The sequence below is a fragment of the Chenopodium album genome, chromosome 25, assembly GCF_948465745.1.
Source record: "Chenopodium album chromosome 25, dcCheAlbu1.1, whole genome shotgun sequence".
In the NCBI taxonomy this organism is placed as follows: Eukaryota; Viridiplantae; Streptophyta; class Magnoliopsida; order Caryophyllales; family Amaranthaceae; genus Chenopodium; species Chenopodium album.
The window spans coordinates 7285425-7311782 of NC_137858.1; the positions used below are offsets into that span (position 1 = coordinate 7285425).

The 26358-nt window shown below is 30.7% G+C and overlaps 4 protein-coding genes across 4 annotated transcripts; 2 read left to right on the forward strand and 2 right to left on the reverse strand.

Moving 5' to 3' along the window:
• Window positions 1–639: 639 nt before the first annotated feature.
• Window positions 640–2182, reverse strand: LOC145614597 (thioredoxin H5-like). The gene is made up of 3 exons (XM_081669655.1): window positions 2024–2182; window positions 1168–1290; window positions 640–1062 (listed from the first exon to the last, which is right to left on the reverse strand). The coding sequence occupies exons 1-3, from the start codon at window positions 2096–2098 to the stop codon at window positions 895–897; spliced, it is 366 nt and encodes a 121-aa protein (XP_081525781.1). The 5' UTR covers window positions 2099–2182; the 3' UTR covers window positions 640–894.
• A 1137-nt stretch (window positions 2183–3319) lies between these two features.
• Window positions 3320–5217, reverse strand: LOC145614167 (thioredoxin H-type 1-like). Its single transcript, XM_081669175.1, has 3 exons — window positions 5058–5217; window positions 3831–3953; window positions 3320–3718 (listed from the first exon to the last, which is right to left on the reverse strand). The coding sequence occupies exons 1-3, from the start codon at window positions 5133–5135 to the stop codon at window positions 3557–3559; spliced, it is 363 nt and encodes a 120-aa protein (XP_081525301.1). The 5' UTR covers window positions 5136–5217; the 3' UTR covers window positions 3320–3556.
• Window positions 5218–10970: 5753 nt separating this feature from the next.
• Window positions 10971–12763, forward strand: LOC145615546 (putative germin-like protein 2-1). The gene is made up of 2 exons (XM_081670617.1): window positions 10971–11112; window positions 12174–12763. Exons 1-2 carry the CDS (start codon window positions 10971–10973, stop codon window positions 12761–12763), a joined length of 732 nt encoding a protein of 243 aa, XP_081526743.1.
• Window positions 12764–23258: 10495 nt separating this feature from the next.
• On the forward strand, window positions 23259–25424 carry LOC145615326 (putative germin-like protein 2-1). Its single transcript, XM_081670392.1, has 2 exons — window positions 23259–23502; window positions 24542–25424. Exons 1-2 carry the CDS (start codon window positions 23364–23366, stop codon window positions 25132–25134), a joined length of 732 nt encoding a protein of 243 aa, XP_081526518.1. The 5' UTR covers window positions 23259–23363; the 3' UTR covers window positions 25135–25424.
• The last annotated feature ends 934 nt before the right edge of the window (window positions 25425–26358 follow it).

Here is a 26358-nt window from a genome sequence, read left to right on the forward strand (position 1 = left end):
CCACACTTTTTGTCAAATGAGACTCAAAGTTGATTTTTGAAGTTGCTAAGTATAGATACCAACTTATTGATATATACATTGCAAAAATTATCCTCTCTCTCATAAAAATACTCACTTGAGTCTCACCATTGGAGAGGGTCTAATGATAAGCTTACTCACCACTATTTCTCCTAATTCAAGAATTCAAATATTACTTTGTAGGGGACACTTGTCATGTTTCTAGTGGATAAAAGCAAAAAAAAAAAAAAAAAAATTAAAAGTAACTTGTAGGTTAGTTACTCATCAGTGGGGTGTTCTCCTTACTATGAGTAACTTGTGAATCACTTCCCACAATGGTGAGTTAAGTCACAAAGAGGAGAGAGAGTGTTGTGAGTAGGGTACTAACTCACCAACGCAAATGCTCCAAGGAATACAATGCTTCAAGAGCAATGGTCCATTACAGTGTTTTATTCACAAAGTCTCTTTTTGACCATTACGAAAAAGAACCTGCAAGTAAATTTGAAATTGAATAAGAAAGACCATTGACATTTCTGTCATTCTGCAAGGTATAAACCAGAAAATCTATACAAGTAAGAATCTGTAACATCAAACTGCGCATTATAAATTAGATCACACAAATAAGAAAGAACACGTTACAGCTACAGAGTAAAGAATACTGATTCTATTCGGATTTAGTTGTCACATTATAAGTTTAGATCACATAATCAACTCATCCAGGTAAACATACTCACCACTAGAACACAATATTCTGTTATCTTAAAAACCATAAACCCAAAGCTGAATCATACAATCAGAAGTTCATAATCCATGATATATTATACCATTAAGAAGGGTACTAAGCAATAAATATAACATCACAAATTCACAAAGCGAAGAGTTCATTGATAACTTTCATTAAGTGGATGGTGCGGGATCAGCCTCAGGTAAACTTCGACCAGAATGCTCAGTAACGAGTTTCAGAAGAGTATCTTTGTTCGCGCCCACAAACCTGTCAACTACTTTTCCTTCTTTAAGGAAGAGAAAGGTTGGCAAGGAGTCGATTTTGAAATCCACAGCAACAGTCTGAAAGCAATCGATTTGCAACACCAAGTAAATGAAGCTGCAATTAGAGTAAACATAGAAGTAGCAATGTGGCAAATTTATGCTTTCAGAATTTCAGCTATTTACCTTGAGCTCATCAACATCAACCTTGAGAAATAACACATCTTCGTACTTGTTGGCAAATTCAGACAGAATTGGTGCCATGAAACGACACGGTGCACACCATGTTGCAGTAAAATCAATCACAGTCTGCCATAAAATTCATTTAGTACCCAACACTCTTAAACTCAAACATTTGATCATCGTTTTTGATCTTAACTCCCAAACACAATAACAATGCTTTCAGCAACTCACAACCTCAAACTAACACACATACACACCACTCGAAATCCAATCCAATTATGGACAATTTCATATACTAGTACTTCGTATTAAATCATAAATCATCTATTCCATCCTAACCAACCGGGAGCGATTGCCCCCAGTTGCAGATCGTCTCAGCTCCAATCCAGATTAATCAGAGTCTAATAGCACTAACTAATTGTCACACTCTTCAGAAATTCCTCAACTTTTTTTTATTTTTATTTTTATTTTTTATTCTTTCCGTCTCTAAATGATGTTCCTACCTCGACTCGGCGGTGATTGTCTCACAATAAAGTCAAAGTACGATCAATTTCAGAGATAAAAGGCATATTAACATTTCACCATTCCAATCATTCATTAATTAACTAAATTTTCGATTTCTTTTCCCCACATTATCTGAACTAGGAATCGTAAGAATTGCTCAAAAATACACAAATACATGCAATATAAACATCAACATCATCTAAAATCAAACAAAAAGATGACCAATAATCAATCAAAGACACCTAATACATTTAGCATAACCTTCAATATATAATGAGTCAAATCCCTAAATTTCTCAAAATCTACCCTTTAATACACAAAATTCAAAGAAATATAATAAAAAGCAAAAAGTTACCAATTTCTTAGAGTTTCCATCCTCAAGATTCTGCTTAAATTGGTCAAGGGTTTGGCAACTATGAACTTCTGCCATTGTTATTTCTTGTTTCTCGTTCTCCTCGCTTTCAGAAGATTTCGTCGTAAATGAGAAAATGCGAAAATCAATATTATCACTTTATTATTTTATAGTTAGGCGGCAGAATTTTTGAGCTTGCTATTTTATGTATTTTTTAACGTGGTATTCATTTATTTGTTGATGTGAGTAATTTAATTCCATTTGTTTTTCAATTACTTTACTCAAAGACTTTTGTGAATTATTTTTTATTTTTTATTTTTTTTCTCTCCTTAGTGACCAAGGATACAAAGGTACGACCTATAAGTAAGTTATTTGTATTTCCATTCAAATTATAGTTGGAGAATATTTTACCAATGAAAGATATAGAAAGTGATGATTGTGTAATGGAATAATTGGTAAAAAGCTTTATAAGATATGGAAAGAAGTATAAAGTAAATCAACGTTTATTACGATTTTGGAAAAAAAAAAAAAATTGTGGAATAAACGCTTATTACGAAACAAATTAGAATTCGGCAAGGCATGAATATACTAGGAAAGATTTGATATTCATTTAACTTATTTGTATTAATTAAAAAGAATGAACAAATTTCCTCAAAATAAAAAAAAGAATGAACAAATGGTTAAAACAGAATGTTTAAATTTGTAATTACCAATTTTGTAGGTTACATGTTCATACCAATTAAGAATAATAATGGTATGAGTCATAAGTATATTAATTGAATTTATGTAACACGTTACAATACAATTATTCCTATAAAGGGATAAGGATAATCTCATAATCAATGTGTGCCTCAAAGTAGTGGGCATAAGGAATACGATGCTTTGACAATGCCTAAAATTCGAATTTTCTCGTTTCATAGAGCTTGTTTATAGGAACTCTTTCCTTTGCAAAAACGTTTTCAGCCTAACGATTTGATTTTTTAAAAATGAGGCTTTAACATCAAATAATTCAGCCATAATCCAACGAGTAAGCCTCTCTTTCGAACCACACAAAAAGACTAGGCATGGGTGACAAGATGTTAAATCTTCTTCCTGAGATGGATGTTATTCAACAATCAGGTACTGGGTGGTAAGACCTCCCCTGTCCCGAGGACCGCTCACAAAGGGGTTCGGTTTCTCATAACCTGTTATGCAGGGTATAATACTACTTCGACCTGGTTTAAATTGTCACGTTATAAGTATAGATCACACTAACAACGCTACAAGCCTACAACTAATTCCACGCAAAGAAAGCCATGATAATATAAGAAACAATGGATGAACGGATATACTCATAGGTAAGCAATAAGCATACCCATGAGAACACAAGTAATTCCACAAAGTACATTACATTATTCGCTAATCTGTCATTTGTAACAACCATAAACCACAGCTGAATCATACAAGTATTCATAACCCAGGATATGGTAAAACATTAAGAGTAGTACTTAGAAATAAGTTTAACATGATAGAGCAATGAGCTTGCTATTAACTTCATTAGGTTGATGCTGATGCGGTTACAGTTGAAGATACTGCATGCTTCTCTATGGTGGCGAGGAGGGAATCTTTGTCAGCACCCACAACCTTGTCAACTACTTTTCCGTCCTTTAGGAAAATAAAGGTCGGCATTGCTTCGACTTCAAACTGCTCAGCAGCACTCTGCAAGCAATGATTCCCAACACAAAATCCATGAGACTGCAATTATACAGATACGAAGAAACGAAGTAGCTATGGGGGGCAAAATTGTTGTTTTAGAGTTTCAGTTATATACCTTCAACTCATCAACATCAACTTTGAGGAATACCACACGTGGGAATTTCTTGGCATACTCAGCCAGAATTGGTGCAATGAAACGGCAAGGTGGGCACCATGAAGCAGTGAAATCAATCACAATCTGCAATAAAATTCATCAGTTTACTAATCCAGTAATCCTAACTCCAACCACAAAGACGAAACCATTGGTTTTGAGACTTTTGACAGCTCAAAACATCAAACAATCACCCAAAACCATTCATCAGTTTACTAATCCAGAAATCCTAACTCCAACCATAAAGACGAAATCATTGATTTAAGACTTTTAACAGCTCAAAACATCAAACAATCACCCAAAACCATACGTGAAACCCAATTGAGGGTCAATATAACCAACAAGTGTTTTGATCGGCTTGTTAGAGGTACTAAACTACTAATAATTCTAGCTCAACCAGCACTAGTAGGGACTGTATCCCTTCAATTGGCGCATGCCCTGACTAAATCACCCAAAACCATACTCGAAAGATGAAACCCAATCGAAATTCAATTCTTATAAAACCAGGAAATCAATATAGTAACCAACATGAGTTTAGATCAGCCAATATCCCCTCCAATTGGGGTAAATCCTGACTTAAATCCGAATTAGTCGTAGTATAATGGGATCTGAATCATTGGGGTCTTCTAAAAACATTACTCACCCTAGCATACATCCACAGAAATACTACTTGTCTCCTATAAACATTTCTCACCCAAAACAGCATACATTCACACAAAGTCCAATTTGTGCTTCTTGTAATAACTTCCAACTTTCTCCACTTTCATCACAAATATCATCAATTCATCATTCCAATTACTTTAACAATTAACAAAATTCTCAATTGATTTTCCCCTATTTGTTGAATTAGGGTTTGACAGAATTTATTCTAATTAAAATTATCAAATTCATAAACATAAAAAATCAATCAAATTGAACCCCGTATAAAGGATTAATCTTTGAATTCAACCCAATTGCACAAGTAAATAAAATCAAATCATGAACTCCGGAATTCATAATTACATAAATAAATTTTCTGGGTTATAATAATTGAGCACAAATCAATAAAACTTCATATATATATATACATTACTCCATACTATATAAATACATAATCATATAAAACCCAAAAAAACTTGTAATCATATAAAAATCAAACAAAACACATATAAATTCATCAGAAAATTACAAAAATAATGATAAAAAATTTACCAATTTGTCAGGACTTTTGTTAGTCTCAAGCTGCTGCTTCCATTGGTCAACGTTGTGGCAACCAACAACTTCACCCATTTTTAAATTCTTGATTTTCTGTGTTTTCTAACTTTGTTGAGACAAATCAGACAATAGAATTCGAAGAAACGATGAATTAGATTTGTTGAAAATGAAAACGTACACCTCTTCAACTATTTATAGAGGGCCAAATAATGTTGGACCGCGTAATGTTGGGCTTGGGCTTTTTTTTTTTTATTCCACTTTAACTTTCCTTAACGCGGTGTTTTAATATTCGTTCACGTGAGTAATATACCAAATTTTTCTTTGTATTCGACATCCTTCTTCCGTTTCTTTTAACATGTAATGTTTTTTAAATAAAGAAGTTTCAATTAGGGTATTAGTTTCCTTTTTAACTACAAGTAATTTTTTTTTTTTGAATTGAACTACAAGTAATTAATTCTTCTATCTTCTCCTATCACATAAGCCCCATTTTTTTTTTTTTATTTATTTTTTTTTTCTCTTTTGGCTCTCTCTACTCCAAAAATTACATAGGAGTCAGTGAAAATTAAAATAACGCAAATAAAAAAAATGGAGGAATTATTTGATTTTCTTATTCTTTTTATTTAAAGGGTTTTTGTAAATTCTCTTTATCTTTCCCTTTACGCTACAGCTGGATGAATATGGAATATTTGACCTTTGATAAATTAAGAAAGTGATGAAGTTGATTATGATATCAAGAATGTTCAAGATTATAACTAAGTTGTTACACTTTTCATCCTGCCCTATGAATTCGAAAAAAAAAATTTGACCAATTAAGTTATCCCTCATTCGCCTAACTGAATGGTTTATGAGTCACATATAAGCCAAAATTTAAGGCATGTCAATAAAGGAAAGCCCACTTCAACTTATAAAAAAATTGCCAAAAAAATAAAAAAAAATTGCACTTGTCCAAAAAATAAAAAATAAAAAAAAATAAAAAAATAGCCAAAAGTATGAAAGTAAACTGTTTTGGGCCCACCTAGCATGCCCATAAATTCTCCAATGGGCCAGCCCGTATTTACTTCTAGTTTATTGAGCCCAGTAGTCCAGGCTCGGGACTATAATCCTTTATTTATTTCTAATAAATATAACTCGAACAAAACTCTTTGAGAGTCTTGATGATGGCTACATTATGCCTAGCCTTACGCTTTTACGTGACTAATGTCTTAAATTGTCAAGATATTCAGAATGGCCTTGGGGATTGGAGGTGTTCGTTCAATGGAGAGAACCCTATATGTGTGTTTTGTGACCTCCGATAACAAATTCGATCTTTGACATTGATAGAATATACGATAGATATTCTAGTTATTCTGTTATAGTGGGAGATATATTTTGTGAATATTTGTAAATATCTTTTGAGTTTCCTAATGTGATTAGGACTCATGTTTGTAACCCTATATATATTGATTAATGGAATACACTCCGATCTAAGGAGTTTACAGTATCTAACATGGTATGTATCTAACAGACATGGTATTTACTAGCAGTAAGACACTCAAGACTAACTATAATCCACTTCCATAGTTCCATATACTACATCCATTTCATATTATGTCACAATTCAAAGACAAATATGATTTACATATATCCTTGTTGGTTTGAATAGAATGCTAAGTATACCCCCAAAATCCGCTTTAGTTAGCCAATTCGCCAAGATAATATGATTTAAGCTAATGTTGGAGTATAGTCCTTAATCCTTATGTACTCCTTGATATCGGTGCTATCTACTGTATAGTATATACACACCGTGCTTTAAAATTGTCATATCGATTAATAGTACTACATTTTTATTTATTTTTCCAGGTCTATAAGGATATGGCTAAATCATACTTGTTATACATTATTTGTTTGTAAAATTGATGTTTTACCTAAAATTTAATGGTTTTTAACATTTTCTTGGTGCAAACAAAAGAATGATGTATGAGGACTAGAAAAACGTTTAGGAATAGGAACATCTTAGCACAATCGATTCATTTGATTTGCAAGTTGAATAATGTGTATGATTCTGTATGGTTGTACTCAAACTTAAAACATATATTGAGGCTATTATGTATTCGAATGGTCAATATATATACCATCAAGAGGGTAATACTTCTGCAAAACAATAATTGTAGGTCCAAAATACAAAAATCTGCTTACAAAACTACAAGAGTGTGGAAAGTTACTGATGTATGAGCAAATGAAATAGAGAATAATATATAGGACATTTTGTGAGAAACTACCTAATAAAGCCTAAATTTTGTGAGAAACTACCTAATAAAATAAATGTTGTAAGAAACTACCTAATAAAAGATAAAATGTTGTAATATACTACCTTCGACCGAAATTCCACCGTTGACTTAATTTTAGGATGTTGATCCACCTTAGAACACCCCCAAAACCACCGTTAGGGTTGGTTTTCAAGGTGGTAACGTTATTTTCGGGGTGGTTGGAGGATATTTTGAGTTGGTGAGCGTAGATTAGTGCTTTGGGATGGTGGTTTTTAGGGTTAGAGGTGGTGGTTTTGGGGTTGGAAGGTGCTTTAGATGTGGTGGAGACGATTTCAAGCAAGCTGTGTTAGTTTTGGGAATGAAAGTGGTGGTTTTGGAGTGTTTTGAGGTCGATCAACGGTAAAAATTCGGTATAGATAGTATTTTACAACATTTTACCTTTTCTTAGGTAGTTTTTTATATCATTTTACCTTTATTAGGTAGTTTATTACAACAATTTTTTTAATAGGTAGTTTCTCGCAAAATATTGGTTTTATTAGGTAATTTTTGACAAGAAGCCCTAATATATATCACAAGATAGGAAAAGAAAACATAAGATATGACATACATTTAAGTACTATAGTACAAAACATCGATTGACAAAAAAAATTATAAATACAACAAAATTATGATTTGAACATGTCAAATTATCTGCTCTAGTCTCTAACTCAACACAAATATAATATATTGCGGATTGGAGTATAACAAATAATCACACCACTAAGTAAACTTAAAATTGCTTACTGAATCCAATATCTAAGTATTACTTAGATACTAAGATCCCTCTGTGAATTTTTTTTTTTTTTTTTTTTTTTTTAAAATAAAAAATCTAAGTATCCCATGACCTAAAAATTCTTGTGGATGAAAATTCCTTTTATTATATATCCAACCCATCCCCTCTCATGAGATATTAAAATTAGATGTTTTTTTCCATACATGAGATATCGAAAAAGTTTTATTACAATGTATTTTAATTTCTCTCTCTATCTTTTTTTTAAAGATTACACACGAACAAGCATGAGGAGGCAGATCACTAATCAATGAGCTTTCAACCCGATTTGATTGGGAGATCGAGAATAGTAATAAGAGAACCTAACCTCAAACGACTCCATGTGCTCCTTAGGAGATCGAATCAAACTAGTAACCTCCAAATCATAAGCTCAACCCCTTACCAGTGGTTAAGCAATCTAGTCATTATGTAACCATTTTAAACAATCTAAAACTTGATACTCGTATGTGTTTATTTAAAATATATGAAGTACTCCATATATTATTACACTTGTGATGAGGTTTTCTAATGTTGATCGAGTTCTTATACTTTGTAGATTGTTGATTAAATTTACAATTGATTTGATCGTTAAATTCAAAAGATAATTTTAGAAGCACAAATACAAGACAAAAGAGCACAATAAAACCCTAGTGCAGTAGTATACTCGACTTAATTAATCCTTGATCAAGCTAAGCTCGAACTAATCTCTCATCCCCTTGCTTCCTTAGTTTGAAGATATCTTACCAAACTGCAAAGTTCTGGCCCGTACAAGTTTCATGAACTCTGCTTGTATTGAACTTCAAATGACTTTATTAGTTCCCAAAATATGATTTGAGTTTTAATGGAATCTTATTCATGTGCTCGGCTTTTTATTTTTTGACTTTTTGTCACCCTAATTTGTCAGCTAATTTCAATTTGTTAACAAAGTAAGTCACTAATGTGACACAGGACTGTCATGATATGGGTTATAATTCAATGAAAGTATGCTCCTAAGGCTATACGAAGTATATGTTAAGTTCGTCTAATTTCAAAATTTTAATGCTAGCATGTTTAGCATTTGACTAAATCGGAACAAATTTGATTATAATACATTAAGGGTCTGTTCACATTTACTTAATTTCAGTTCAGTTCAGCTCCAATCAGTTCAGTTCAGTTCAGTTCAGTTCGGTTCCAATCAGTTCAGTTCAGTTCAGTTCGGTTCCAATCAGTTCAGTTCATTCAGTTCAGCTCTTATTTTCCCTCTCACATAAAATATTCATTTCAGCTCAGTTCAGTTCAGTTCAGTTCCAATCAGTTCAGTTCAGTTCAGTTCAGCTCCAATCAGTTCAGTTCAGTTCGGTTCAGTTCAGCTCAATTTAGTAAATATGAACAGGCCCTTAGTACATAGTTTATGTATGATGATAAATTTAAGGAATATAATAATAAATGCACCCCTTAGGTCTGCATATATATAAGAAGATTAAGAAAGAAAGACTAACATTAAAAGAGAAATAATCCTAGCCTGATCAACACATGATTTTGCCATAATTTTCAAGTTTATACTTGTACAATTGTAGGAAATATAATTGATGCATGCTTGCATACATGCCTAAGCCTTAAGGGATGTATATATCATACAAATACATGTTAATAATCTATACTTAGTATTTAAAAACACAAACCAAAATTGACACATGTCATCATTCTTTCTCACCTTTCTTTATTCATTCTCCCTCCTTATGTTTTCAAAGAAATTCTCTCTTCATCTCCCCCTTTATTTCTCAATAACTTTTATATTTTGTAATCTTTATTTTAATTCAATAACAAATTAAATTTCCTAAACCTTCTCCTCTTCTCATTATTCCATTTATCAATTCAATTTATTCACATTCATAATTCATTTCTTTAATTTGACCCCTTATCTTCCCCCTCTTCTTATATAAATACAAATTTTCAATAAAGATTTTTTCACACTCATTAAGTTTCAAAAACTAAAAAATTAGAGAAACGTCTCTCAAAATTCTATGTGAAATTTCTACAACAATGAGGATGATGATTGAAAAGGAAAATATTGAGGTGGCAAGAATACTATGGAAATTCCATAGGATGACATTTTTTGCGTGTCATGGGGCTTTAATTTTGAAGATATTAAGCGCAATATAAGAGACATATATTGGTAAAGACTAAAGAAGAATATCATGCCTTCACATTTGATGTAAAAATTGTAAAATTATATTAAGTGTTTGGTATTTACAAAGTAGTTTTTTATACAAATTGTTGATTAATATATCATGCGATAGAGATATGATTTTACGATTTTAAGCCATTTTTTCTACAACTATTAGTTTATTACCACTAATTCATAAAATATTATAATATGTCAAAAGACGATAAAATAAATTCATTCAAATAATTTGTAAAGGGGTTTTTTTTTTTTTGGTGACAAGATAATTTGTAAAGTTTCAAATAAATTTATAATTTAAGCATAACCCGTGCGTAGAACGGGTCCAATAGCTAGTTTAATTTAATAATTGTACCGCACTCTATATTAAATCAAATAATAATTTCTTATATATATATGTGCATGTGCTCCCTAACTATTTAGTGCAGTAAGTGATGAAGGATAATTAAGTCAAATTTGATCTACTAATATCATAATTAATGTGGGGGCATGTACAATTTCTGACCTTAATTAGCACTTCTTACGTTTATTTTAATAATTAATGAACACAGTTAGGGCTGCATTTTGCTATAAAAAGGCCATCATAAAGACATCTTAATGCCATAACCTCAAAGTAGCAAACTAAAGAGAGAAATAAATAACTTCGTAATTAAATTATCGAAAGATTTATTAAGTATTTCTAATAATAGCACATTATGGAGAAGATTAGGGTAGCTAATATAGCAAATTTGGGCATGACTATTTGTTGCATGGTCTTTTGCTTTAATGTGGCTAATGCCTCTGATCCTGGTCTTCTTCAAGACTTCTGTGTGAGTGCAACCGATCCTCAATCCGCAGGTATATATTACATTATCCACCAAAATAATACTCCGCATCGAAATATTGATTACGCTTTTCACATTCTTACTATATACGAAGTATATGTGTATGAATTATTTAATTTTTAGGTACAAGTTGTTACGAGTACACTTTTATGTCTTTACCCTACACGAAAGGACTATTTACCCACTAATTTACTCTGTACTTAATTACTTTTGCCAACTAGTTACCCTGAATACCCCCACTTTAACGTGGAAGATTTTATCAAGATATCTTGATAGTATCTCTGGTTTATAAATAATAGTACCTCTGTCTCTTAATACAATGCCTCTTTCTCTTTATTATGTGAGGAATAAATGCTCAAAAGAGGCATTGTATTAAGGGACGGAGGGAGTAATTCGAAAGAACATTTAAGAAACGAGGCCAGGTATGGTAGTATAAATGTATGTACATTAAATAATGCATGCATTCGAGGTTACAATATTAGCAAAAAATCATTTTATTGCTATTATTAATATTTTATCTAAATTGTGGGATTTTAAAATCTATTTAACCATCTAGGCCAATTATCTACTATGTGATAATATGTAAAAAATATACATATAAGTGCAAAGCACAAGGTATAATTTAAAAAAAGGTACTAAAAAATTACTCAATTTTGGTTTGACGATCACAATTTCAATTTTTAAAAGCCCTTATAAAAATTATCGATTAAACGTCTACAACAGAAGCAACCCAAGACAACGCCCGAGCTACTCACTAGTTTCAAATCAAAAATTGTATGTGAGGAGCTAATATTTTTTTTTTTTTTTTTTTTTTGTCTTTCTTTAATTAAATAGATTAGTTGTCCCATTATCTAAGAACTTTTTTTTTTTTCCATTTTTATGGGGGCCTAAAATGAAAATATTTGTGCCCTATTTAACATTTATATTCCCTCAATAATTTTAATATTACTACGTTTATGACTTGATTTTCATTCGATAGTTGTATTGTTTGTACTCCGTACAAGCCTTACTAGTTTATTTTCTAATATTCCGTACATGTTCATGATTTATTTATGCGTGTAATTTATTTTACAGTGTTTGTCAATGGGATATTCTGCAAAAATCCAAACGACGTCAAAGTGACTGATTTCTTGTTCAAAGGGTTTAACAAGCCTGGAAATACAAACAACCTTCAAGAAGCATCCGCCACGATAGTGGACGTTAACCTATTCCCGGCACTTAACACACTAGGAGTCACCATTGCTCGTGTCGACTTTGGGCCTTATGGCCTAAACACTCCTCATTTGCATCACCGTGGATCTGAGGCCTTCGCGGTGATAGAAGGAACCCTATACGCGGGTTTTGTCACATCCGATAACAAACTCTATGACACGGTAATTACCAAGGGGGATGTGATTGCGTTCCCCCAAGGTCTAATTCATTTCCAAATGAACATGGATAACACACATGCTTTTGCAATTGCTGCATTTGGTAGTCAGAACCCGGGAAGAATTAATGTTCCTAATAGTTTGTTTGGAACTTCACCGCAAATATTGGATGATGTTCTTACTAAGGGATTTCAGGTGAGTGTGATGGAGATCGAACGACTTCGAGCACAATTTAATAACACGTCCATAGATACAGGAAGATCCATTCTGAAGTTGCTATCTGAACGTTCTAATTAATAGCCATAATCCAAAACCTAAATAAGGTGTTTGTCCATCATATTATATCCTATCATTAGGCTGAATATAATGGATAATAATAATAATATTTCGTAATTACAAGTATAATAAGTATGTACTCAGTAAAAAAGTATGTACTCCGTAATACTTGTAATAATGTATGCAATGTGATGTTTTTTACTTGAGTTTGTCACCTACGTATGATTGTCTCTACATGCTATGTGTCTAGTGTCTTGTATGTTTCAATAATAGACCACATTTTGGTGGTTAAGTTTTCAATTCGCTATAAATTATTGCCTTTTTAGTTTTTTCTCGAGCTCTATTTATAAATTGGTGACTCTCTCTCAAAAAAAAAATAAAAAAATAAAAATAAAATGGTTACTCTTTTTTTTTTTTTTGGAAACAAATCAATTCACTTATAAAAAGTCATCCTCCGGCATCTACAAATGAAATCTAATCAACAAATACATAAATTTAAATCATAGTGGTGACTCTTTATTTACAGTTTTTAGTTTAGTCAAATACAATAAGTAAGAACAGAAATTAATCTTGTACTATTTATGAATATTACGTATGTAGTTAAAATTTTGAAAATATATATCTCGAATCAAATATCTAAAAGATTCCACACGATGATAACTATTTTTACGTGATTTAAATTGCTATAGCTATAAGGGCTTTAGTAACCTAGATAATGTTAAGTAAATGGATCTTGACGAGGGTTATCGATGCCTAGCTAGAAGACTAGAACATTAATTAACTATTGTCAAGGACGGCAAATCAACTTTAATTAGGTCAAACCCAAAATTGTGTAATTTAGAGTAATAGGACGTATAAGGTATAAGGTACGTGAAATACGAAATTTTCAATTATAATTTAATTTATCCAACACCTTTCATAGCTTTGTTGGCTTTAATATGGTTAATTGGTTATCACATAAATAAAATGTGCATCAACACACTATAATAACAACTCACCGGCTCACCCCATTAAAAAGGAATTATAATAGATAACATAGAATTCATTTAGATGAAAGAGTGTCCTTAATTAAACAATGAAAATAACAAATGCTACTTTATACTCCGTATATTCTTACCAATAATAAACCCCAACAATAAAAAGCATAGGTATGACTAGTTGTACAACTATTATTATGAGCGAGTCAATTTTATTTATTTATTTTTAATTAAAACGAGTTAATTTTAATTTATTGTCTTTTAAACTTTTTTTTCTTCCTTATTTTGAGTAGCAAGTCTTGCATCTATCTTACTTTTTTTTTTAAGGGAAACGCATCGAGCAAATTTATTACTCAAGGGACATTAAGTCCGAGAGTACATAGGGAGCAATTTCAGGAGGGCAATGATTAACCCAAACTTGTTCAACCCCAAAGGGCACAAGCCTAGCTAAGTCTTGCATCTATCTTACCTTGAAGGATCTTATTAGTTTTCAACTTTGATTAACCGAGAGATCCTTATCATTAACAGTATTTTAGACTTTGAATTTTCAAAATAAACAAAGAATTAAGCATAACTCAAATTATATTTTGCCAGCTTCCAACGGACAAGAAAAATTGGAACTTTTTTCACGGGGCTTAGCTACTATTGACATGAGGACACAATTAAACATATTTTGCAAAAAAAAATTCACAAAAGGAAACATCAGAATTGGAACAACAACAAAAGTAACAAGAAAGAAACCTTATAACAAAAAGGATATTTTGTGGAAAACCACTTTTTTTGCGAGAAACTACCTAATTAAAAAAATGTTGTAAGAAACTACCTTATAAAATGACAAATGTTGTAAGAGATTACCCTTGGTCGAAAAGTCATTGATGACTTTTATTTTTTGGCGTTATTCATGTCACGTACCAATTGAGGAAAAATGAGGGAAAGGGTAAATTAAAAGTCACGTGATTTGGTCAACGCCAGAAAATGAAAGTCAACGGTGACTTTCTGCCCAATGGTAGTCTCTTATAACATTTACCCTTTAGTAAGGTAGTTTCTTATAACATTTTTTTGATTAGGTAGTTTTTCGCAAAAAAAAAATTTGTTTTATAAGATAATTTTTCACAAAATGTCCTAACAAAAAACCACCAAACAATGCTAGAACTTTAAATTTATATGAGATATAAGTGTATATAAAAAAAATCTCTCAAATCTTATTCAGCCTTGATTTATCAATCAATAAAGCACAAACATATATCTATAGGAAGTCTCAACTCTGTAACATTAAAGCCTAAGAAACTACTCCCTCCGTTTCCAAAAAAAGGATTACGTTTGTCATTTTAAGCATTCCCTTTTAATGTTTTGTTTTTTTATTTTTAATTTTATTTTTTTTTTTTTACTGACTTCCAATGCAACTATATATTCCCATTATTTTTCTCAAAAAAAAAAAAATTATATTCCCATTATTTACTATTACTATTATTTTATTTTCTCTTTCGTTTAAGATAAATAAAATTTATGTAAGCTTACATTATTGAAAGAAATGTCAAATTCTAGAGAGTAACAGAGAACCAGAGAGTAGAGACTAGTGTGGGCATACCTGGGGAGGGAAGGAGGTCAGAATTGTAAAAGGAGATTACTTGTAAAAGATGGTCATGTGTTTGAACATTTTATTTCTTCACTAATTAAAAATTAAAAATAATGGTCAATGAAATGACCAACTCCCATATATGATATTCAATTCCTATGATTTTAAATTCACATACACTAATGAAGCCCGCACGGTTTGTTAGTATATTTTTTAAAAAATATTCATATTTATGTGATTAAAATTGTTATTATATTAGTTTTAAAATATTAGATAAAATTTCTAATCTCAAAAAATAATATTTTGTATTTAATTAATTTAAACTTTAAAATCTCATTGGTCAATTTTGCTTACGTGGCATTTGAATTATTTAGTTGTAACAGAAATTAATAATCTCTTATTTAACTGGCTACAACTTAAATTTATAATCTTACACAGCGCCCTAAGAAAATTAAATCCTACGTGGCTCTCTAAAAGCTCGGTGAAAAACTCCACTTTAAATATATATATATTAGATTAGATTATACATGGTCTCCAAAGCATACATACATATTTCACCAATTATATACTTTGTATGTCTTAAACTTTGTATCACGGAGTAATGCATATCATAAAAAATTGACATTTGACATCTGAATGATTAATGTTGTGAGGACCAAGTTAACCAAAATTGTAAACCGTTACACGTTGATGATGATTATCTGAAGTAGTGAAGCTTAGCCCTGAGTCTTAAGACCCAGGATGACATTATCATTTTTTGATTTTATGATCTTAAGACAAGACTTTGTTTATTTAATGCATTTAAAAAGCTAAGTCTTAACAAAATCTGAAGTGGAGTCTTGAAAACTCAAGACTCAACTTAAGACTCAACTCTATACACTATACACAGTGTTTTCCCTATATATACATCAAAACACGGTGTTTTGATAATAATTTTTTTTTTAGTTCTTTAAATACATTATAATTTATGTACATTTCTTTAAAAAAAAAAAATCTATGTACGTTGTTTTTAAAAAAAAATGTATGTACGTTGTTCCAATTTTTTTTTTTTTTTTTATAGATATGAACGTTGTTTTTAATTTTTTGTATACAAAAAATCATGTTGCTTGTTTTATGTTATCTTAATTGTGTACTTATCTTGTTGCAAAAAAAAAAATCATACATACCAATTATGATTTAACAACGTATGATTTCTTTCAAAAAAAAAAAAAAACGTTTGATGACAATTATCAATCAAATATATATTCAACGTTTATCAATTTAAATTATCCTATTTTTTTGTTATTGTTGGTTGGTTTTTAATATTTATCATGTATGTACCTAGTCATAATTAAACTACTCTATATATGTATTATAAAAGCTAAATGTCCTATTGATTTTATTATTATTTATTTGTCTTCTTTAAAAGCCTACCAAAAATATAAAGAACGTACAATATTATAGCTTTCTCTGAATATGGATCCCATTCAAAATTTTGATTTGCAATCTTTTATAAACTTGATTCAAAGCAATAAAAATCAAAATCTACTCTCACAGTCATTGCAAAATTCCCAACTCCCTGAATTTTCTAGCCAACAAGGGTTGGAACATATTGAGGTACAAACTCCTCCTACGACTACTCAAGGCCGAAAAAGAAAATCTACTCCCTGGACGATTAAAGATGATTTCAAAAAAAAATATTGAAATACATATGTTAAAAGACAAAAAAAAATTAATAAATATTTTAAATAAATCTAAAATAAGTCTTAGGATTGAAGAGATAAATCTGATTGAGTCTTAAGAAGTCTTAACATAATTAAAATTTAAAAAAATAATTAAATTTAATATAAAATCTGATGTGGAAATTAATTAAAATCTTAAGACCAGATGGGGCTAATCTTGCTCTTACGACTTTAAGAATATGAAGAATCAATAGAAGTTCATAACCCAAAATTAGAAAGAATAAAAGTCAACTGTCATACATTCATACTCGCTCTCCACGGGTCTTCAGTAAATAATCCACGTGCAAATTGATTTTTATATTAATTTTTATTTTTTTTTTAAGATTATCAGATTTATTTTCAATAATTTTATTTTCTTGTACAAGTGTTATATAATGCGACAAGTCAAATCAATGTTCAATTCAATATCCTCTTTCTTAATACCTTCCTTTAAAAAATTACTCCAATTTTTTTTAATTATTATTTTTAGGCTCATATTTGCTGAAATTAGATTATTATAATCAAATTTATCATTGACGAGTTAACAACTAAGCTACAAGTTACTTGAACAAATTATGTCGTACTCAAATACGAATGATCATCAAGAACCATAGAAAGTTCTGTTCAATATTGCACCATTGTTATAGTCAATTACATTGATTACATCTCATTGAATAAACAATTTTCTTGTTAAAAAAAAAAAATAAAATAAAATTCTGCGGTCTTTTGAAAAATGACTACTATATTATTTTAATAATATATAATATGATCGGTTCCTTTTCCACGTTATAAAACGGTCACAATTAGTCAATTACTCTTATAATATCTATAATGTAAATACAAATTTTGAAAATTTTAATTCAACATAAAATAAATATTTTTTGAGAAACTATAAAATAAGAATAATAATTACATAAATGAAACTAAAAATTTAGGACAATTTTCAAATGGCTACAATAAAATTGTGGCCATTGTAACTAAGTGAATCTTAGCCCTCCAATTTATAAAATTCATCCTACCCATCTAGTTGACTTAAAATATAATAAAAAGTCAATTTCTATGTACAAAAATCTATGTAGAACATTTAATCAAAATATAAGAACATCCGTATCCAAAAAAAATTACAATTAGTTATAAGATTTCGAATTAAAAAACTGATACGAAAAAGATTTCAACTTCTATTAATACTGTAAAATCTGATCACATGATAAAACCTATGGGCTATGGTATATATCTTATTGGATGATTTTTAATTTTTCTTTTTTTTTCTTCAAATAATTGGTTTCTATAAATTAGAGATTGACATATCTTACATTGATTATCTTCATCTTCTTCGCCTTTGTTTTTTTTTTTTTTTTTTTTTTTTTTTTTTCTGATTTTGTTTTATGCATCATGGAGGATGATTGATTTTTGTAAGGATTTTGTAATAATGTAGAGACTAGAGTACTACATACCGAGTATAGTTATTGTTGATAAACTAAAATTAAATGTTGGTTTTTAATGGATTGGAGAATCCTTTGAACTTAGAAATGGATGGTATAGACGTTAATGGCAAAGTTTAGTTTCAGAAACCGATCAAAAAACTGTTTTTTTTTTAATTATTATTTTAATCAATCTAGCTTTTTTTTTTATTTTATTATTATTTTTTAAAAATTTAATTTTTTATTAAGTTAAATGGATGGATGGACAAGATTGATCATTAAAAATAAAGGGTCGAGATTAAAACTAATTACAATAGCTACAATTTTATTGTAGCCATTGAATAGTCTTCCAAAAATTTAATAAATCAAAAAAAAGTTGATGATACTATTTAATACTACCATTAATAAAGTAATATAATTAATTACTTGGAAAAAAATATGTTAAGTATGAACTAAATAATCATTAAAACATCATGGTACTCATACTTTAAAAGACTATTGTAAGATTTTCAATTTTCTTATGGTTATTATTTGTGGTAAGAAAGCTAAGAACATTGTCTCAATATCAGTGAATTAATGGACCTTATTTTGGCCTTTTAGGAGCATGTTTTCATTGTTGTTAGACTTGTTACTCCTTAGTCCGTAGCATAATGGAGTACGAGGTACGACAGTGGTTCTTAGGATTCCTTTCCTGTTAACTATTAACGTACGAGTTATAGTAAGTTATTCAATTTTGAAGGCCGGTTATGATGATAACATTGAACTAGTACTTCGTATGTTTAATGAGATTATTTATTTTGTTACGACTTATATTATTCCTTAATTTATTATTCACACTTTAACATATTTTTACTACTCCGAACAACATAATTGTACTAGAATATACAATTACATTGTTAATTATGGTTCTGAGGCACACCCCACCATCAAAAGAATGAGATTACTTTATAAAAATACAATTTCGAATATTTCATTCCAAAACCATATGATAATGACAACAGAAAGAGTAACTTCTTATTAATCTGGTCTTATATATATACAAAATAGTATGTTTAATTCTAGTATATTTCTTTTATTAATGGGGTACACAAACAACGTTGATTTCATTTCCTATAGAATACATGTATATAGACCATTATTGCTTGCAGAATCGGTGTCGTATCATGCTTGTACTACATCAATTCGGTCTTTAGAAATTTCAAGGGCTTTGGAAAATATTTGAGAAGAAAATAGCACATAATATAGGCGTTTTGCGTGGACAAGATGTTGGAATTGGACCAAATGATGGCAAATCATTGCATTAAATGTGCTTTTCCATGAATTTCAAAAACGAGTATAAATTTTCAAACAAAACAAATAAGTATTGTGCTACGTATTAATTTTACCAATTTGATTGGACTTACATCAATTTCCCATTCAAGGTGTAACTAGTGTATTCTTCAAAAAAAAAAAAAAAAAAAAAAAAAAAAAAAAAAAAAAAGGTGTAACCAGCGTAGGCGCGCACATACTTCGTATATAACTAGCCACTTATAAACACTCCATGTGTTAGGTTCCAAACAATTTAATTTATTAAAATATACTTGATCATAATGATTTTAATGAGATTTATCGATAATTAATCAATTGTCAAGTACTTACAAAAGTTACAAGTTAATCCATCCTTCAATTTATGTATAGATATAGCTGTGATTTTCATTAATTTAACCTGGAGATATGCACAAAAAGTATGACGAATATATTATCGAATTCAAACAACAAATTGTCAAATTAGGTCATCAAAGGAGTACATATATAAAATTAATATTTGAATGCATAGCAAACAAATAATCATTTGGGTGTGCGGCTCAACTCATCACGCACCTCCCTTCCAAATATAAAGAAATAAATTATTTAAAAGTAATATTCAATTCAAAAGTGCATGTATGTAGAATTATTAAGTAATTTTCAGCATCTTATGCATATATTCGTCACCTTTACTTCCTTAATAATATCATCTCATTTTCAATTGTAAGGATAACCTAACGATAAATGTTAATTAGATACATCCTCACGAAATTAATTAATAAAAGTAGAACCAAAAAGTTGGAGTTGAATAAATTTAGTAAGATCAACGGGTATATTCAAAATTTATATACTATATAGTAATTAGAAATGTACACCCTTATTATCAAATATATCACCATCCTAAATAACTTATTTGGAAGAATCTTTATAAAATTAGCTTAAGATTATAGGTTACCTATCCAATATAAATTAACATAAATTAATTGGTGATTCGTTAATTTTATAACCAAGGTTGGTGTTATCCAACTCATTTATCAACAAAATATATCAACAAGTATTATTTGTGCTTCCTTCTTAGAATATATATCTAATTAATTAGGTACCTTCTATTAGGTGAAATTACTAATTATGTAGTGACACACAATGTTTTTAAGTTAGTGTCTTTTTGAACAAAAAAGCTTCCTTTAGAAAAAGTCATGCATAAGAGTTAATGTAGTAGATCTAGATATTGTGATAGAAAAAGGTCCGATGTATAAAATAGTAACAATAGCACGATACACTTTACCTAGGAGTAATTTGTTTGTATTACTAGTTTATTTTTAATTTGGAAGAATGTCAAATTAAAGTAGTGTGAAAGACAAAATTGGAAGAAAGTTGAATTTTGGGTCTCAAATTTGCACAAAACAAGTCTCAGAAAATCTATCACACCAAATGAATTAGTGCAGCACATGACATTGTATCTATATTCGATCTCATGGATTTGAACGGTTAAAAATACTACGAACTACTTAACTAACTAATTAATTCATACTTTTTGTATCACAAATCATTTCGTAACTTTTATTGAGTAAAAGATACGAGTAGTAGGTTTTCAATTAAAGGGTAAGTTAGATGCAAATTCGGGTGCATTTCACCTAGATAAATCAACAAGGTTAATAATGAGACGATCAAGTACAAAATTACAAACGGCGGTGGAAATTATGGTGCATGCTAACACACACATGCATGTACATGTTACACATTATCATGGTAAATTAAATTTGTTGTACCATGCACCATGCATATATTGTCCATATATACAGTAATATCACATTTTCACTTTATTTTTTTTATTGCTTGTAATTATCCAAATGAGCAAATAATACTCATATAAAAGGTCATATAAATTACGGCTATTTCACCAAATGCCCCTGAGTAATTTTTTTATTCACCAAATACCCATAAACATTTTCAAATTCACCATATACACTTAAGTTTCACACAAATGTCACGAAATGCCCTTAATGACTAACAGCGGTTAACTCTGTTAGTCATTAAGGCTAATTATGCCACGTGGCATGTTCTAATTGGTTCATTTGTTATAATTATTTTAATTAACAAAAAAAAAGATTAAAAAAAAAAATTTAAAAACCCAAACCAGCCACTCTCCCCACCACACCACCACCCCCACGCCAACAACCCAGCCCCTTGCCCCCCACCCCCACCGACGACACCGACACCAGCAGGCAGCAGCCACTCCCCTCCCCATCGCCGCCCTTCTTCTTCCTGAAACCATCTTCCCCCCACCCTAAAACCCCACCCACAAATCGAACGAACCTCTCTCTCCTCGCGACGCCCCAACAGTGCCCAGCGAGCGCCCAACCAGCCCCTAAAGCCCATCCCTTGCGCCGGCGAAGCTACTTCAACCCTCGCCCTACCATCTCCACCCACTTCCCCCCCTTAAACCACCATCCTCGACACCTAAAATCGAAATCCCCAAAATTGAAATCCCTAAAATAGAAACCCTAGATTTCGATTTTAGGGGATTTTAATTTAGGATTCTGTCGTGGTGGTTGAAAGGGTGGAGTTTGGGGTGGTGGTTTTTGGCTAAGGTAGGCGGCGACGACGTAGGGGATGGACCTGGTTGCGGGAGAATTTGGGAGTTTGGAACGGGAGTTTCGGGGTGGTTTGTTGCGAATTTGGGAGTTTGGAAACGGGGGTTTCGGGGTGGATTGTTGCCGGAGAAGGGGTTTCGGGTCAGGTGGCTTGTCGAGGATGTGTGGCACCGGCACGGTGGGGAGGCTGGTAGGCTGGCGGTTTAGGGGAAGTGGATGGGCTGTTGTTTGGTGGTTGACGGAAGGTGGCTGGGCTGGTGTTAAAGGTGGTTTTTTTTTTTAAAAAAAAAAAAATTAACTAATTAAATAATTAAAAAAATAACCTATCAAATGTCGCCACGTGGCAAATTTAGCCTTAATGACTAACAGAGTTAACCGCCATTAGTCATTAAGGGCATTTCGTGACATTTGTGTGAAACTTAAGTGTATATGGTGAATTTGAAAACGTTTATGGGTATTTGGTGAATAAAAAAATTACTCAGGGGCATTTGGTGAAATAGCCGTATAAATTATTGTATCTTTTTTTTTGACAGAAAATTATTGTATCTTTAACTTACCTTGTGTGCACTATAAATGATGTACGAAGTGCAACAGTATATACAACCTTGACATATCAACACTTAGGACCACGATAAACACAACACAATAGAGACTAACTGTTTACAAAGTACTCCGTAATTAATTAATAACGTGTTTAATTGCTTGACCGAAAGCCTAAGTCGTACTTTTCGAAGATGGGCAACAGATCAAACCTACATGTACCGTGAGATAGATGTGGGACGGCTGCGTCCAAGTTAATTGATACATCGCTTTCTAAGACTCATCTTAATTTTCGTTCGTTGATGACGTCGTTGGATATGCATGCAATGCTGAACGATTCTTAGTAAACAGTTGCGCATTGTTGGCCTATAAATAGCCTGTTATTGTTCTTGTTATCACATCAAAACTTGTCTAAAACAAATTAATCACCTACCCTTTATACAATAATAAACAAATCACTTAATTTTTTTTCCAATCTTTAATTTGATTAATACGTTTGTGTATTTTCTTATATAAGTAATTACGTTGAATGGAGATGAATAATCATACGGCTTTGTTCATGGTCGTTGCATTGTTGAGTATTACTACTCATTTTTATTTTGCCAATGCAGCTGATCCTTCTTTGCTTCAGGATTTTTGTGTGGGTACGAACGACCCTAATGCCTCAGGTTCGTTTTCTTATTTTTTCGATTTTATTGTTTGATTTTTTCAATTATTTACTATGGCAAAATCGGATCTTATATAAGGTAGACTATATATTGTAATTCCTTATTGTTTTTCTAATCATTTAGCTATTGTTTTTTTTATTATAAAGTAGGAACGACTTTTTACTTTTTTGGGATAATATATCCACGCTACTAATAACTAATTATGGATTAGTTTGTTATACGTAATATGAATGATTGGGGTTATTTTTTATTTAACCATGCATTACTAATACATGTGTTTAAGAAATGTCACTATAGAGTAATAATCTAGTGAAAGACGTTTTGATTTTTAGTAATCGTTTGATGTAGTTGGTTGATCTCTCTATTCTCTAAGAATTTTAATAATTGATGGAATTGTTGCAAAAACTATATGGTTTTCACGTACTGTTCTTGAAAGTTAATGATATATGGTTTGATATATAGCTAGACTTTTCTCGAAGAATTTTTCTTATTTAATTATCTAAAATAACAAAATTAAAAATAATGGATGAAAACACTTATGCCAGCAAAATCTAAATAAATAATTAATTGTTCCTTCTATTTTAGTATAACTTGTCCTTTTCATTATTATAGACAAAGTTTGAACAATACAATTTTGTTTAAAATATTTTTAGGTGTCAAAAGGACATTACTCTTAAATATGAATCAGTTTCTTTCAAAAAAAAAAAAAAAAAAAGAAAAAAATTCATATTATCTATAACATATATTTTGAATTGAATAACCGTGAAGCTAAAGTTTGACCTTAAAATTTAAAATTACTTACTAATTATTTGACATCATTATTTACTTTATTAGATTTATTTATTTATCAGAAAGAATAAGTTCTAGTTCATACAAATTAACCATTGTAATACCCAGCTGAATAAGCTAATATATAAATAAATTAACTGTAATATAGAGTATTAAATATGATATCTAAACTTAAGAATTTTATAGCTTAAAATGTTTTGATGTAAAAAAATTCTAAGCTAACTATATGTTTTGTTTTGTTTTTTCTCAGTCTTTGTAAATGGAAAGTTTTGCAAGAATCCAAAAGATGTGGAAATAGAAGATTTCATACACAAAGGGTTTCACATTCGAGGAGACACAAACAACACTCTAGGAGCAGAAGCCACACTAGTAGACGTGAATAAATTCCCAGCACTTAACACACTAGGCGTAGCCCTGGCTCGCGTAGACTTTGCACCCTTTGGCCTAAACACCCCTCATTTGCACCCTCGTGGCTCAGAGATCTTCGCGGTGCTAGAGGGAACTGTATATGCCGGTATTGTTACAACCGATTACAAACTTTATGACACGGTGTTGAAAAAGGGTGACATGATTGTTTTCCCTCAAGGTCTAATTCACTTCCAACTAAATCTTGGTAAAACAAAAGCCTTTGCCGTTGCCTCTTTTGGAAGCCAAAACCCTGGCCGAGTTAACATTGCTGATGGTGTGTTTGGAACAAAGCCGCGTATTTTGGATGATGTTCTTACCAAGGGTTTTCAAGTGGATGAGACCGTGATTGAACGACTTCGAGCTCAGTTTTTGAGTAAGAACTTATCAACCAGCACCGGAAGATCTATTCTTAAGCTGTTGGCTCAAGATTATTAGGCTGAGGATACGTACTAATTAATTTTATCAAAATTAATTTCGTACGTAATATGATCAAGATTCATGCATTGTAGCCAGCTTTAGACCACAAATAAACTTCTTATCAAGATATGATTATACTTCGCATTATTATTTGTGTGGTTTGGATTAATCTAGGGTTTTATTCCTTTATGTTTGGCTTAGCTTGGCTTTCTGTTGTTTAAATAAATTAAAGGAATTTAGCATTATTCTGTTGTAGGTTCAGTTTAGTTTCGAAGTGTATTGTAATTCATCAAACATCTTCTTCTTTTTTTTTTTTTTTTTTTTTTTTTTTTTTTTTTTTTTTTTTTTTACAACATGTTTATTTTGAATAAAGAACTAGTCTTTGATCCATGATATATGCTGAATATTTATTATTGCTAAGCTTATTGTTTAATTTTATACATCGTATACTGAACTGAAATGAATATTTTATAAGAGAAGGAAATTAGGAGCTGAACTGAACTGAACTGAACTGAACTTATTAGAGCTAACTGAACTGAAAATAAACGTATGAGAACAGGCCCTAATATTTAAACAAATAGTTCAAGGTATATGTATAATTAGTAACCTTTAAAAATATTATTGGTAAAAACTTTCTAAGGCTCTAAGGTTTAACGAATTTTAAAAGTGCCTAAATTACTAATTATGGAAAGAGAAAAACAAGAAATAATCCTATAAAAATTAACACATTCCGATCCCCATTTTACATCACTTTATTAATTACTCGTATTGTTGTGTTTAGGTTATATTTATTTAATATTTCATGTAGCAGTTACCGACAATGAGAAAAAAAAATACTCAATGTTAAAATTCTACGAAGTAATTAATAAAATGCATGCATGCATGCATGGCAAGTTTCTTCGGAATATTAAATTTTACTCCGTACTTGAAATAACGACATTAAATTATCTCACCTGCATATCATGAACCATGCATGTTCTCCTCCAACTACATTATATCCCTACCTTATTTAAAAGTTTAACCAAGCGCCTATAAATAGTAAATATTATGTCAACTATTCCCCCATTTATGCATGTGAATCACAACATTTTTTTCTTTTTATATTTTACAGCATGTGGTAGGTTTTTTTTTTTTTTTTTTTCATTCCTACTCCCTCCGTCCCAAAAAGAACGACCCATTTGGGTTGATTACGCGGGTATTAAGAAAGTTAAGTAAAAAGAAGTAAAAATATATTGGAAAGAT